The sequence below is a fragment of the Heteronotia binoei genome, chromosome 7 (assembly GCF_032191835.1).
Source record: "Heteronotia binoei isolate CCM8104 ecotype False Entrance Well chromosome 7, APGP_CSIRO_Hbin_v1, whole genome shotgun sequence".
In the NCBI taxonomy this organism is placed as follows: Eukaryota; Metazoa; Chordata; class Lepidosauria; order Squamata; family Gekkonidae; genus Heteronotia; species Heteronotia binoei.
Window position 1 is genome coordinate 60697333 of NC_083229.1, and position 13139 is coordinate 60710471.

At 37.5% G+C, this 13139-nt stretch overlaps 1 protein-coding gene across 1 annotated transcript in view; it reads left to right on the forward strand.

Annotated features, from left to right (window-relative positions):
* The window catches only part of LOC132575183 (aspartyl/asparaginyl beta-hydroxylase-like), a 49343-nt gene extending 41813 nt beyond the window's left edge, over positions 1-7530 (forward strand). Inside the window, exon 5 of the mRNA XM_060243717.1 lies at positions 7289-7530. Within this exon, the coding sequence (XP_060099700.1) occupies positions 7289-7530 (242 nt within the window). The remainder of the gene's footprint in view (positions 1-7288) is intronic.
* The last annotated feature ends 5609 nt before the right edge of the window (positions 7531-13139 follow it).

Genomic DNA, 13139 nt, shown 5'->3' on the forward strand with positions numbered 1-13139 from the left:
ATAGCAAGCAGCCTGGCCTAGGTGAGTCCACCCTCCAAAACAGCCATTTTCTCCAGGAGAAATGATTGCTGTCACCTAGACAGCTTTAAGCAACAGAATTGCACCCCTCCCCAGCTACATCTCACCTCTAGTTGGCAACCCTATCTCCTTCCCATTCAACAGCCAACCTAGCTTTATCTGTCCCTCTGTTTTAAGCTTCCTTCCCCCACTTTGCCAGCAACCTCTTCTTAGGAAACTGCAGCCCAGTTGTGTAGTGCTGTCTACTGAGCCAGGCCCACTTGCATGGTAGAGAACCCTCAAGGGCTCTTACAGTTTACATTATTCTCTTCTCCTTTTATCCACACAATAACCTTGTGAAGTAGATCAGGCTGAAAATATGTGACTATTCCAAAATCACTTAGCGGGCTTCCACAGCTAGATGTGGATTCAGGCCTGATCTCCCAGACCCTACTCTGAAGTTAGTCTAACTACTACACTACACTAGCTTTCATAAGGTGGCTTCTGTTGAAGAGTTGCAAGCACCCAGGCCTAGTTGAGTCATGGAAGTCAGGTGATATCAAGTCATCCAGAGTTTTGCCTCCAGATTAAGGTTGCCAACCTCTAGGTGGAACCTGGAGATCTCCCAGAATTGCAACTGAACCTCCAGATGATTGGAATATGTTCACCTGGAGGAAATAGCTGCTTTGGAGGGTAGATTCAATGACATTACATCCAGCTGAGGTCTCTCTGCCCCTCAAGTCCTGCCCTCCTCAAACCGCATAACAAAATATCCACAGATTTTGTAACCTGGAACTGGCAACACTAGCCTGGCCTGAATGACTTCTCCCTCAAAGGCCAAAATAGACCTGGAAAGGACCCTGACTTTTACTGACAGAGCCCAGCCTGGAATACTGTGATACCGAACAGCATACACTAAGGGAGCCTGTTGCTTAAAACTACAGAAGCTCCTTTTATAATGTTTATGTTTTTTTAAACCACCTAATTTAAAAAAAAAAAAATCTTACATTTTGCTGCAAACTTTGGGCCCTTTTCATGCAAGTGGAAATATCTGCCTTGGATTTAAGTATCAAAGATGGGCTGACTTCACTATTAGAATATAAGATGTAAGAGCTTCCACATGTAACACCTGCCTAGTCTTCTGTCACCAAAATGTCCCTGGCCATTAGTGGTTCCCTCTAGTGCAATACAATCAGCTTGAAGAATATAGTCATAATATATAAAGCGAGGATTAAGAATAAAACCATGCCTAGAATTACCACTCCTCCAAAAATGAAGAAAGAAAAAGAGATGGCAAAGGGGGAAATGTCTGTGGAGTACATAGCAAAAAATTAAGGCAGGAACCCTGTCCCAGGGCTGCAGGAAGGCTTTGTTTTAGGAGCCATTACCCAATGTTAATGAACTTTTACTGTGTTTAGGCAACTATGATGTAGTTATGATACTTTTTCTCTCTGTCTTTCCCCCAGATGTTAAAATGTATATAGATATATTCTGACCCAGATTAGGATGCTGAGGAACTGAAAAAATGCTTCATTGGTATATGTTTGAATACAGTGTATAACAGGCTAATATTAATTTACAACACAAAACCCATTTTATTTCACTCTTATGGGGAAATAGTCAGCCTGGGATCAGAGGGCGGAGGGAGCAATCCTGGCGCTTGCTGTAAGCGTCAGAGCTGGAGCCAGGCAGACAGGCACGGAGGAAGCACGCTGCCCCCTCCGCAGCTGGCGCTCGCGAAGCGCTGGGTTTGCGGTGGGGGCAGCGTGGAGCGATCCCAGCGCTTGCTGGAAGCAGAGCTGTAGCCAGGCAGGCAGGCGCAGGGAAAGCGCCGGGATCGGAGGCAGAGGCAGCGGATCGCCCCCCAGGAGGAAGGTGCGTCCTATGGTCTGGAGCGCCTTATGGACCGAAAAATAGTTGTGAACAGCTATAGTGAAGATGATTTCTCTCTTTTTGACGTTAAGGATAAATTATAAAAAAAATCACATACTCAGCTAACTAAATAGTTGTTAATAACAGAGCTCAGTAATCACAATTTAATTTTTGAAGTTCTGTCAACTGGCATCCATTGGATTCTGCAGCCTCATAATTGTCTTCTAAAGTGGTCTTTTACCTTCTATCCTCTTTAATCCCTCCAGTGCTTTCTTGGTGTTGATACAAAGAATATCTTTGAATATTGATTCTAAATTCTGGCAGGGAATCTTATATGACTGTTCTGATGCTTGCATTACTAGTTAGCTTTTTGTTGGCCTGAAGGTTGGGAGCAGACCCTTCCAGTGAATGAACAATGCAGATTGAGAGCTAAATAGTTCCTGAGAAGTAACCAGTTTTTGGCAATTCTGGTATCCAGAAGATACAAATTATACAAATATAGTTAGGGCCAGGCAACCTCGATCAAATCTGATCTCCAAAACTAAGCAGGGTCAAGCTGTAGTTAGTACTTGGATGGTAGACCACCAAGGAAGTCTAGGGCTGCTGTGCAGAGGCAGACGTTGGCAAACCACATCTGAAAGTCTCTTGCGTTGAAACCCCTATAGAGTTGCCATGACAACTGTGACTTGAGAGCAAAAAAAAAAATGGGGGGGGGGACCACCAGGGTAGCCAGGAACTGGGTGGGGAGTTGATTGAAACTTCTCGTTTTAAGACTGACTATATAGTGCATTAACTCATATATGAGCTATGGGTCATTATACTGGTGAACAAAGATCTAATCTTGCATCCATTCACCCTTGATATTGTAGATGATCACGCCTTGAAGAAGAGGTGAGCACTGACTCTTTTGGAGTACCTGTTATTAAATTTACAGTATAGCCACATAAGTGGTTGAGACATGTATCAATCAGGACGTGAAGAATGTGGAAAGTTGACCATCAGGCAAGTCTCTCTTGCTGGAGGATCTGGACCTCCATTCTTACAAGGTCTCTGAACTGGATCTAACACATGAGAACATTACTTCCCCTAACTCAGGATCCCCAAACTTTTTTAGCCACCTGCAAGCACCTTTGGAATTTTGACACAGGTTGATGGGTACAACCACAAAATGGCTGCAGCAGGAGCGGAGCCAACTACAAAATTGCTGCTGCAGGAGACAAAAGCAATCACAAATGTTAGGGAGTTAGGTCATGCATAATTCTAGCTCGTCATCATTTCAAGGAGAATATCAGTTTAACAGGATGTCTTTTTAAAATGTCATACAAGATCCTTGTGATGTGCACAAGATCTGCATACCTAAATAGATCTCCAGTGGCTGGTCAGAAGCTGTGCTGGGCCAAAGGCCCATCTAACCCATCAATTAAAAAAAAAAACAGATTGTGCCAGGAAGGTGTTGATGGGTGCCATGACACCCTGCACTACCTTTATGATTTTGATGACGTTACTGACAAAGCATTTGGCAATTATTTGTGATGGTGGTTTTTAAAAAATATTTTATTTCTTTTATTGCTTTGACTGTACTAACTTTTTACTGTAGATGCTTATTGATAAACAGTTCATCAAATTGTAGAATTATTTTTTCTAACAAGCCAGACAGAGTCATGGCAAAATGAACTGATTGTGAGCTTCATAGAATAACATTTCATTTCCTTGTTGACTTAAACAAAATAATATATATATTTTTTTTTTGCTGAATTGGTTTTCTGAAGCAGTGGTTGATGAACCCTGAGAGAAATTCAGATATATTACATAGGGAGGAAAGAATTATTATTATTTACTTACCAAGTATCAGCTTGGATCAAGCTGAGCTTGGACAAAAGAATGGCTTCACTAGAATTGTCATATTAGTCTATTAACGTTTAGCTGACTTCTTGGGGAAAGCTGACTGTAATGTGGAGAATTCTATTTGGAATAATTCCTTTCTATGAAGTGGTGGTGTTTCAAGTCATTAAAATAAGTATATAAAGAGATAAGCGTTGTTTGAACAAATTAAAGTGTCTGAAAAGATGAAAATGAAGAAAATTTTTGCAAAGGAATGTGGAACTGGTGTCCTTGGTGCCAGAACAGGAATACAGCTATGGGTGGGTATACTGGAAATGAGGTGGGACAGAATAAGTGAGAAAGTAGTCCTTAAATACAAACTCTTTAAAAGGGCAGGAAAGGGATTGTAGAATCTATGAAATTAGAGGGTCAGACCATAAAACTTAAAGAGTACTAAAGTCTTCCTTGGAATCACTGTGGAAGAAAACACTAGGTGCAAAAAGGTAATTTGGTACTGAGGGCATACTGTTGCCCCTCCTTCCATTCTCAAACTCCATGAGTGAACCTGAGATAGAGGAGAGAAAGGGAGGCTTCCAGGTGTGAAAATCCTATAGCAATGGCTGACTTCAGTTGCCCTCCTGTTGATTAGATGAACTGAATATTTATACTGAGAAGCAAAATTTCTTGATATCATCAATGACTGTACTTGTATCATAGAATTGAGTAGAGGAAAGATTATTCTGGTCTTAACCCTGGATACATTTAGGATTTAGTTCAGGATTTAAGTGCAGTCACACTGTTATTTACTTACCAAGAATAAGGCTAACAAATTCAATATATATTCAAGTTGAATAATGCTGAAGAAGTTTAACACATCTTATTTTAGAAGTGGAAATTTCTCAACAATAGAGAGGAGAGTAAAAGAAAAGTTGAGATGGAGTCTCATATTTCTGCAAATACTTGGATAATTTTTTAAATCATGTTAAGTTTAGCCATTACATGTGCTGCAGATTAGGAAAGATGTAAATACATCCGATATGATGTCAGCTTGTTTATCAAGCACAGTCAAGGAAACTTAGTGTGAATTTGGATTTTCTTATCAATTATGATTTTTATTACCAAAATTGGCTTGTTTGCTGGAAATTTGGAAAGTGACTAATGAAACCCCAACTACTGAAAGGGGGTTTAGAAGACTCAACATCTTTCCTAAGTAAAATAGTGGAAGACACTGTTGAAGCTAGTACAAGAACAAGCCTAGCACAGGAATTACCAGTACAGGTTCTACAAAAGAAATCCCTGTTTTCAAACGTGCAGGTGATAGAACTGGTCTGGAAGCTACTGTAAACCTGGACTTCCAAAACTTTTTTATTAACTAGTTCACCAGATGCTTCTGGGTAAATGTCACAGTCTTTGCTTAAATTTAGCACATCGTCCTGTGGATCCATTAGAAGAGAGAGCAGATAGTAAATCACAATTCTCAAAGTGGAGGGAAGTGAATAGTGGGTTCCCTTGGGATCTGCATTCATATCAGCAGTATGTATGGTATTGGCAAATAGTCAAGCCATGAGTCCACTTTGTGAATGACATAAAACTGTTCTGTATAGTGAAAAACAAAAACAGAATAAAAAACTGCAGAAGAATATACTCAAAACTGGTGAATGGTCAAGAGAATGGCAAATGAAACTCATTGTAAGTATGAAATTATTCATTTGGGGACAAAAGTGTGAACCTTACAGGTGAGCTGTAGCGGACTGAACTGGTGGTTGGCTAACCAAGAGAGTGGTGATGGATAGCACAATGAAAACATCAATTTTATGGGATGGTAGTGATAAAACTAAATTCTGTTTGAGGTTTTTTTGGGGGGAAAGTTGAAAATAATTATCAGCGTTGTAATGCCTTTATATAAATATATGGTGAAGCTGATTTGGTGTTTGCAGTTCTGATCATCCTGTCTCAAAGTATATTGTAGAGCTGGAAAAGGAAAAGTACCTCCCCTGCAAAGAAAGGCTAAAGTGTTTGGGTGTTTTTTTTTAGTTCAATCAGAAGATAACTGGTGCAGGGAAAGTGGAAGGAGAACATTTCTCCCTCTCAGATTAGAATGAAGTCAGTTTCTAAATTTGACAGTAGAAGTTGCATCTGCAAGATGTGATGGTCAGTGTCTTAGATTGCTTTATAAGTGGACTGGACTAATTCATGGAGTTAAGATAGCTAGATGATACCTCCATGTTTAGAATCAGTATGCCTCTGATTACCACTTGCTGGAGGCAGACGGCAGTAGAAGGCTTTCAGAAAGATAGTTATGTAGTATTTGTTAATGTGGCATATACTTTCATGAACTCAGTGCCTACTTTATTAAAAGCACAAACTGATAATCTAAGGATGGGGAGAGAGAGGTTATATACTTACCCTAATACACAGTTGCTTATGTCAAGATAGTTGTCATTGGTGATTTTGCAGTTCCTGGCCCCCAGGAAGCAGCTGTTACCTGGAGAATTCTAGAGGGACGAACGTTACAGAGAAAAGAGCTGGGAAAGACCAGTGTTTCCTCTAAGCTGAGTTAGTGTGAGCTAGCTCATAATTTTTGTCTTAGCTCAGGAGCCTCCAGCTCACACATTTTTGTCTTAGCTCAGGAAGGATAGCCCCAGAGCAAACTAATTTCTATAATAGCCAAATTGCTTGCTCACAGTTTTAATGCCAGTAGCTCACGAAATAGAAGTTTTGCTCACAAGACTCCACAGCTTAGAGGGAACATTGGTCAGGACTTAAGATATGAACAGGGAGAGGAACTGCATAAAGAAGAAGAGACATTTTTCTTTGAGCAATTTTTCATTGTTATCTTTATATAGATCACTAGCTTTATTAGATGGTTGAATGCCGAGATACTTGACCTTAGACGAAGAGACATTTCAAGGGGAAGAGCGAAACAACATGAAAGGAGCAGGTCAATAAGAGGAGCCAAACAGGACAAGGAATGAATGTCTGCTTTTTTCTTTATTACTTGATTGGCAGGCATGTTAAGTCTAGCACAGGAAGAACCCAGGAGCCAAGAATGGGGAAACATGAGCAGGAACAGCTATATCTTGAGTTTGGGGCTATGAGCCAGTGAAGTAGTTCAGGACTCAAACCTTGAGCAAGAGGCTATAGCTGAGATGTGGGCTGCCCATGAAGTGATCTTGGGTTTTTATCTTCAGGACTTACTCAAGGGCAAAAATCACCATGAGGTGGGCCCGTTGAGTCTTATGGCTACCTAGTATTCAACAGGCAACCTGCCAGAAGCACTTCATATATCCTGGGGACTCCTTATTGTGGCACCCTCAGACAGCATATGGTAACAGTGATGTATAAGCATGGTTAAGGTCAATATTGTAAATATTTTAATTTTTAAGCTTCTTTGTGATTGAGAAGTGTATACTTATTGATTCCTTTAAGAACCTTCAGATTTCTTGTCATTAATTTGCTCAGATCTGTAAATCTGTCTTTGTTAGACTGGATCATGATACAACTTTTAAATCATTTTTCTTCCATTTCCTTTTTCCGCCTAACTGCTGCCTCTCTCTCTCTCTCTCTCTCTCTTTCTCTCTCCTTTATTCTTGTGTAGGCCTGACCAAAGATGGCAATAATGAAAATATTGATTCACTTGAGGAAGTCCTTAATATTTTAGCAGAGGAAAGTTCTGATTGGTTTTATGGCTTCCTCTCATTTCTCTATGATGTAATGACTCCTTTTGAAATAATAGAAGAAGAAGAGAGCGAAACAGCAGATGATGTTGATGGTACGTCACAGAATGAAGGGGTTCAGGGAAAAAAGACCTGTGTTATTGTGGATTTACAGAACCAATGACTTTGGTTCAGGCTCCGCATTCCATTGACTTGTGGAAATGTCCATGTAGTTACAACAGGGTTCTTTGACAGTGGGCTGAAATCCCTCCGTGGACTTTAGCCATATGATAGATTGACTTGTCCAAAAGCCTTTCAGAAACTTGCAGTTGACTGATGTTAGACAAAAGTGTCTGCAGTGGTGTGATTGGCTTTCGTATGGCTTTGCTTCAGTTTGTGCAATCTTGGCACTAACCTGCACAATCTCTATGGTAGTAAGCTTTACTATTAAGTTTTACATGGTTTGTTTTTCTAACAAGTGTTAAATGACCCTAGAATATTCTGACATGATTGACAAATTATATAAATATTTATATTTTACAATGTAAGATGGTTATTATAGCATTACATAAGAAAATGGTTATATAAATTGTTTGAATTTGCTTCTTAAGATTATTCCTTAATTCACTGGTTTCCTAGATATGTTTACAAATTAAGAAAACAGAATACTGGAAAACTTCCGTGGCTTATTAATCCATTTACTGTGTAAAAGAAATAGCATGCTATTGTTTGCTTCTATTGTATAGTTTGAAACAGACCCTTTAGTCTTTAAACGCTAATGTCTCAAAGACTGTTTTAATTAATTTATAAGAGTTTAGTGGAAATTTTATGGCAGTGAGAAACTGTAAATAATGTATGTCTCCTGTAATGTTGAACTTATTAAAAGAAAATCAATGCGAAATGTCTGCTATTTCTTGCTGAACCAAAGGGCTGACTTTGGTTTAGTTTTTTGGTCCCGAGCCTGTCCTCCTAGTCAGATAACTAATTATACATACACCTCAGTTTAGCAAAGCTGAATCATATGTGCAATTAGGTTTCCATATACAGATTTACCTTTCAGAAGGCACACATATACAGAAGACTGTTCCGTTAGGGAGGGGGCAGGGATCGGGTATCTACTATACACCATGTATGCCACTTTTAGATATTCAGTCCTTGTTTGATCTGATCCTGTTGAATGACTAGTTCCCACAAATGTTAAGTATGGCAGTTAGCATATTTTTTTTACTAGCTTCAGTCATAAATGACATCATAGTTGCAGTCTGAGCATTCATCCATTTAACCCCCCTCCTGCACTTAGAGAACTAGCAAGTCAGGGAACACAAAGTTTGCCAGTTTCCTGTGTGAAAGAGAAATATTTTTGTATGAAGCAGCATTTAGTCACATGACCAACCTACCCTACAGTCTGAGGTAATATGGTTCAAAAGCCCAGGGCTTTTTCTTGTGATAATACTCACCGGTACTTAGGTACTGACACCTTTTGGCGGGCTCTCCCAAGTCCTGATCCTTGTGCACTGTCCTGCCTGACTCTCAGGGACAGCCTAGTGGGGATTTGCAGATGGAGGAGGTAATTGGTGGAAATTAGCACAACCTCATATAAGAGTACTGGTGTTTTTTAAAAAAAACAAACACCACCCCCTCCCCCCGAAAACCTCCCCCCGAAAACCCCCCTCCCCCCTCCCCCCCGGGGTGTTTTTTTTAGTGTAAAAACATGTTGTTATATAAGAACCAGGCCTAAATGCTGCATAGAATTCCATCCTTTCCCCAGTTAATGTAATCAGAATAATTAAACCCAGTTGTTCAGTGTGGAATATCCTTGTATGTAGTAGTAAAGCTCACTACTTGTTAGAAAATTGCTGGATTTGGTCCAATGATTCTTAGGTAATTGATTTGTTTGTTATTTTATGAAACTATCCCCATTTCTAGAATATTGTTATGTAGGGAGTTTATTTTGGAACACTAACTTCTAAAGAATAAAAAAAAGTATATTTAAATAAATAAGACATTTATTACAGAAAACAATTTAAAATTCATTTCATATAAGCATATCAGTTCTGTTTTTCTTCTGACAATATAAGTATTAAATTAATATTAGTTTAAAACTTGTACACTAATTTTATAGAGGTCAAATATATAAATATATATTTTTAAAAATTAATAAATATTTTATATTTAAATAAGTGCAATTTCCTCTAACTTTATGTTGCTTTTAGTGTTTTTGTGGTAGATAATGTGTGATATAATGGAAAACTTGTATTTGGCATGCTTGTATTTGTCTGACACTGAAATCTCTTATTCAGGCTGCAAAGGTTGCCTAACTTGATAATACTGAAAATATATTGCTGAGAAGTGGTTGCTTGCTGTGGTATGACACTAATGCTTAAATAACTTGCAGAAAATGACACTTGTTTAGTATCAAAATGGTTAAATGAACCCTGGATTTCTGTGACCTCCTTCAACAGTATCTAATTCAAAATGTGCACCCTGTTCAGATTTCAGCTTTTCAGTATAGTTAATTCTAAGCATATTGTAAAATACGTTTGCTGATGTTTATGATATGCTTTCCATATATAATTGAAATAAAGCATATTAACTTTTGGAAACTACTGTGGTGTGTAGAATATGGTAGCACAGAATGAGTTTGCACAAGAAAGGTTTGAATAACTGGTAATGTGTTTAAAATTTTTAATCTATTGCAGAGTAATATTTTTAATCTATTGCAGTCTTCTCATTTGAAAGAGGAAGATAGTCATAAGTAAGTGCTAGCATTTGATGACTTCCAGGTCCATGTGTTGTTGGTTGGTTTTCTTTTTATTTTCTTTGTTTTTTGGTTGCTTGAGAATACCTGTGTTCCACAGTGAAATTAAAATCTGTTTAGGAGTAGTGGGGTGTTTTTTTTAGTGTAAAAACATGACAGAAAAGTGTTAGAAATCCTCTTTCCTCCTGCATCACTCAGTCTCTTGAAATAACAGTTGCAGCAGTTGCATTTGGAAAAGATTATCTTTTAAAATAATGGCAGAACTAAATATACAGCTTAGTTTGGCCATTTTCAGTCTGTGGAACTAGGGTGAACTGGTGGCCCCTCCTCTAGGGTATTGTCTCAAGTTGACCTTAGCTATTGCTTTCAGTTGCCAAAAATGAAACAATTTTCTTTTCCTGCTTTGCTTCTCCTGTTTGTGAGAGATTCTAATCTGAAGTTTTACATTACATCTGGTTCTTGGCTACAGGGAAAATTGCTGATTAAGTTTAGAACACCAAGGTGATTTCATCAGTTATGTAATGCTACTAACGATAGGCTGTTCAGAAACGACCTGAGGATAAATAGGTTTATTTCTGCTGAATGAAGTGTTGTACTTTTGAATTCAAGGCCTTGATTATTAAGGGTTATAATGACAAACCCATTCTTGTCATGCATGTATAATATACTATATTAAATCTGAAAAAGGTCAGACAAGATTAATGTCCGATTAGCTAAAAACAGTAATGGCTTAATTGTAGAGCTTTCTCCAGTATGAGAATGGCACGTGTATATCAGTGTATATTTTAAATTGGCAAACCTTGATAAAGTTTGGATAATTATGTTAAAAATGGTATTTTGGAACTACAGATAAAATTTTAAAGTTGTTTATTTCTTGTCCTTAATACTACTATTCTTTTTCTTTGGTGATGAACTGAAACTCCAGTCCTGAGGTAACTCCCCCCCCCCCATTTTTTTAAACTCAGGGTTGTTTTTATTTAAAAGGAAATGAGTTACATTGTTGCTTAATGGAATACCTGATGTATTCTGTTTGTCCATAAGTTTGCATAGAGGGTGACTAGTGCATATGAAAAAGTGTTATGTTAGTATTCTTTTAAATATTAGATTGAGATCCAAAAGCCTAGTTTACGATGTGCCAGTTGGTTCAATTGTTTTTTCCTTTGGTCATCAGACTCTTATGACATAAGAAATTGATTTTCAAGTTCTCCCTAATTTTTAGATTGCTTATCACATATGCATCCCTAGACTTTTTTTTCAAAAAATATTTTAGGCACACACAACTAGTTTCACAGTTGTTGGTGTCTTAATTTTGAACAACATATTCTAAGCTTTGAAATATTATTAAAAATTTTTATAACAGTATGCACCTACAGATTACAAAAGAATTTGAAATATGTTATGTATAGTATATATAAAATTTTATATGGTTACCTTCACTGTCTCTCTGTAGTCTGGTTAATTACAATGGAAATGATACCTGAATCTGATGGCAGGATAAGTTATTTTGATCAAGTAGCAACAATATGTCAAAATTATTATACAAAGATATTTTGAAAACATTGGCAATGTGGGCATTTGGTAAAATCATTCATAGGTGGTATAATATGCCTGATAGAGTAGCCAAAGTGACATAAGGAGCCTTTAATAAATGTTGGTGTTATAGATGATTTGGTACTGTCCTTCACATCAGGTGGCAGTGTCTACCAGCACACACATTCTGGATCAGTATATTCAAAGAAATAAATAGAAATGGAGGTTGTAATATAGCCTAAGGTAGTCCTCTTAGGTATCTTACCTCAGGATATACAGCAGAAAGCAAAATATGTGCTCAAAAATCTCTTTTGATAGTGGTAAGACAGATAGTGCAAGCTTGAAAACAGCTGAGTCTCTCTAATATTGATGAATGGATTCACAAAGTATGGCACATTGTGCTGATGGATAAAATTACTCTTTATAAGAAAATGTGAGAAGGTAAAAAAGTAAGGTTCAGGAGATGGTTATTTAGACATGGTATCTTTTTATTTTGTACTAGAAGTACAGAATAAGTAAAATCAATAAATGAGTTAAAGAGAACATTCTGAGATAATGTGAACAAAGGACCATCAGATAACATACATTTGCATTTGTTAGTAGCATGTACCATTATTATCATTGTATCTTCTTTGTGGTTTTTTACTGTTATTTTTTCTTCGTTCAGGAATATGATAGTTTTTAAAATAAAATTTTGACCTAAATCTGAATTTAAACATTGTAATTCTTTGTATGTGCATGTTAAAAAAAAGTCACAACTGTTTTAACACAATACAGTTTTTATCAAGTTTCACTGGGAACTACAATGAAGCAGTAGAAAAAAATTAGAATCCAGTGGCACCAAAAAAAGTTTTATTTAGGGGGTCAGAGGTGCCACTGGACTCTAAATTTGTTCTGCTGCTTTAGACCAACATGGCTACCCACCTGGAAGCAGTATTGACCATATAAGCCTGTTGTTCATTTTAGGACCATAGATTTGGATACAAGTGTTTAAAAAGATATGTGGGGAAGTTTACTATAGCAATTTACATTAAATAATTGCTATTAAAATGGGATAAAATACATGGGTGTTTTAAATGTAAATTCAGTTAAATCTTAGGTAACTAGAGCTTTGTGAACCACTTGCTATGTGGTGAATTCTCAGAATAGATTCCTGCTTTATACAATATACATACGTTGTTAAGGAAGTTTTATATTGTAATACGAGGGTCCCTAACTTTTTTGAGCCTACAGGCACCTTTGAAATTGTGATGCAGGATGATGGATCAATCACAAAATGGCTGTCACAAGAAGTGGAGACAACCACAAAATGTCAGGGAGTGAGGTCAAGCATAACTCTAATATTATTATTAAATTTATATGATGCCTCTCACCACTGGACAGCTAACAGGCAGCTAACAGCTAAACTATTAACATGTATCGCCCTGAGCCACTTGTTGGGAAGGGCGGGATAGAAGTCATAAAATAAATAAATAAATAAATAAATAAAGTATCAATTAAAAAAC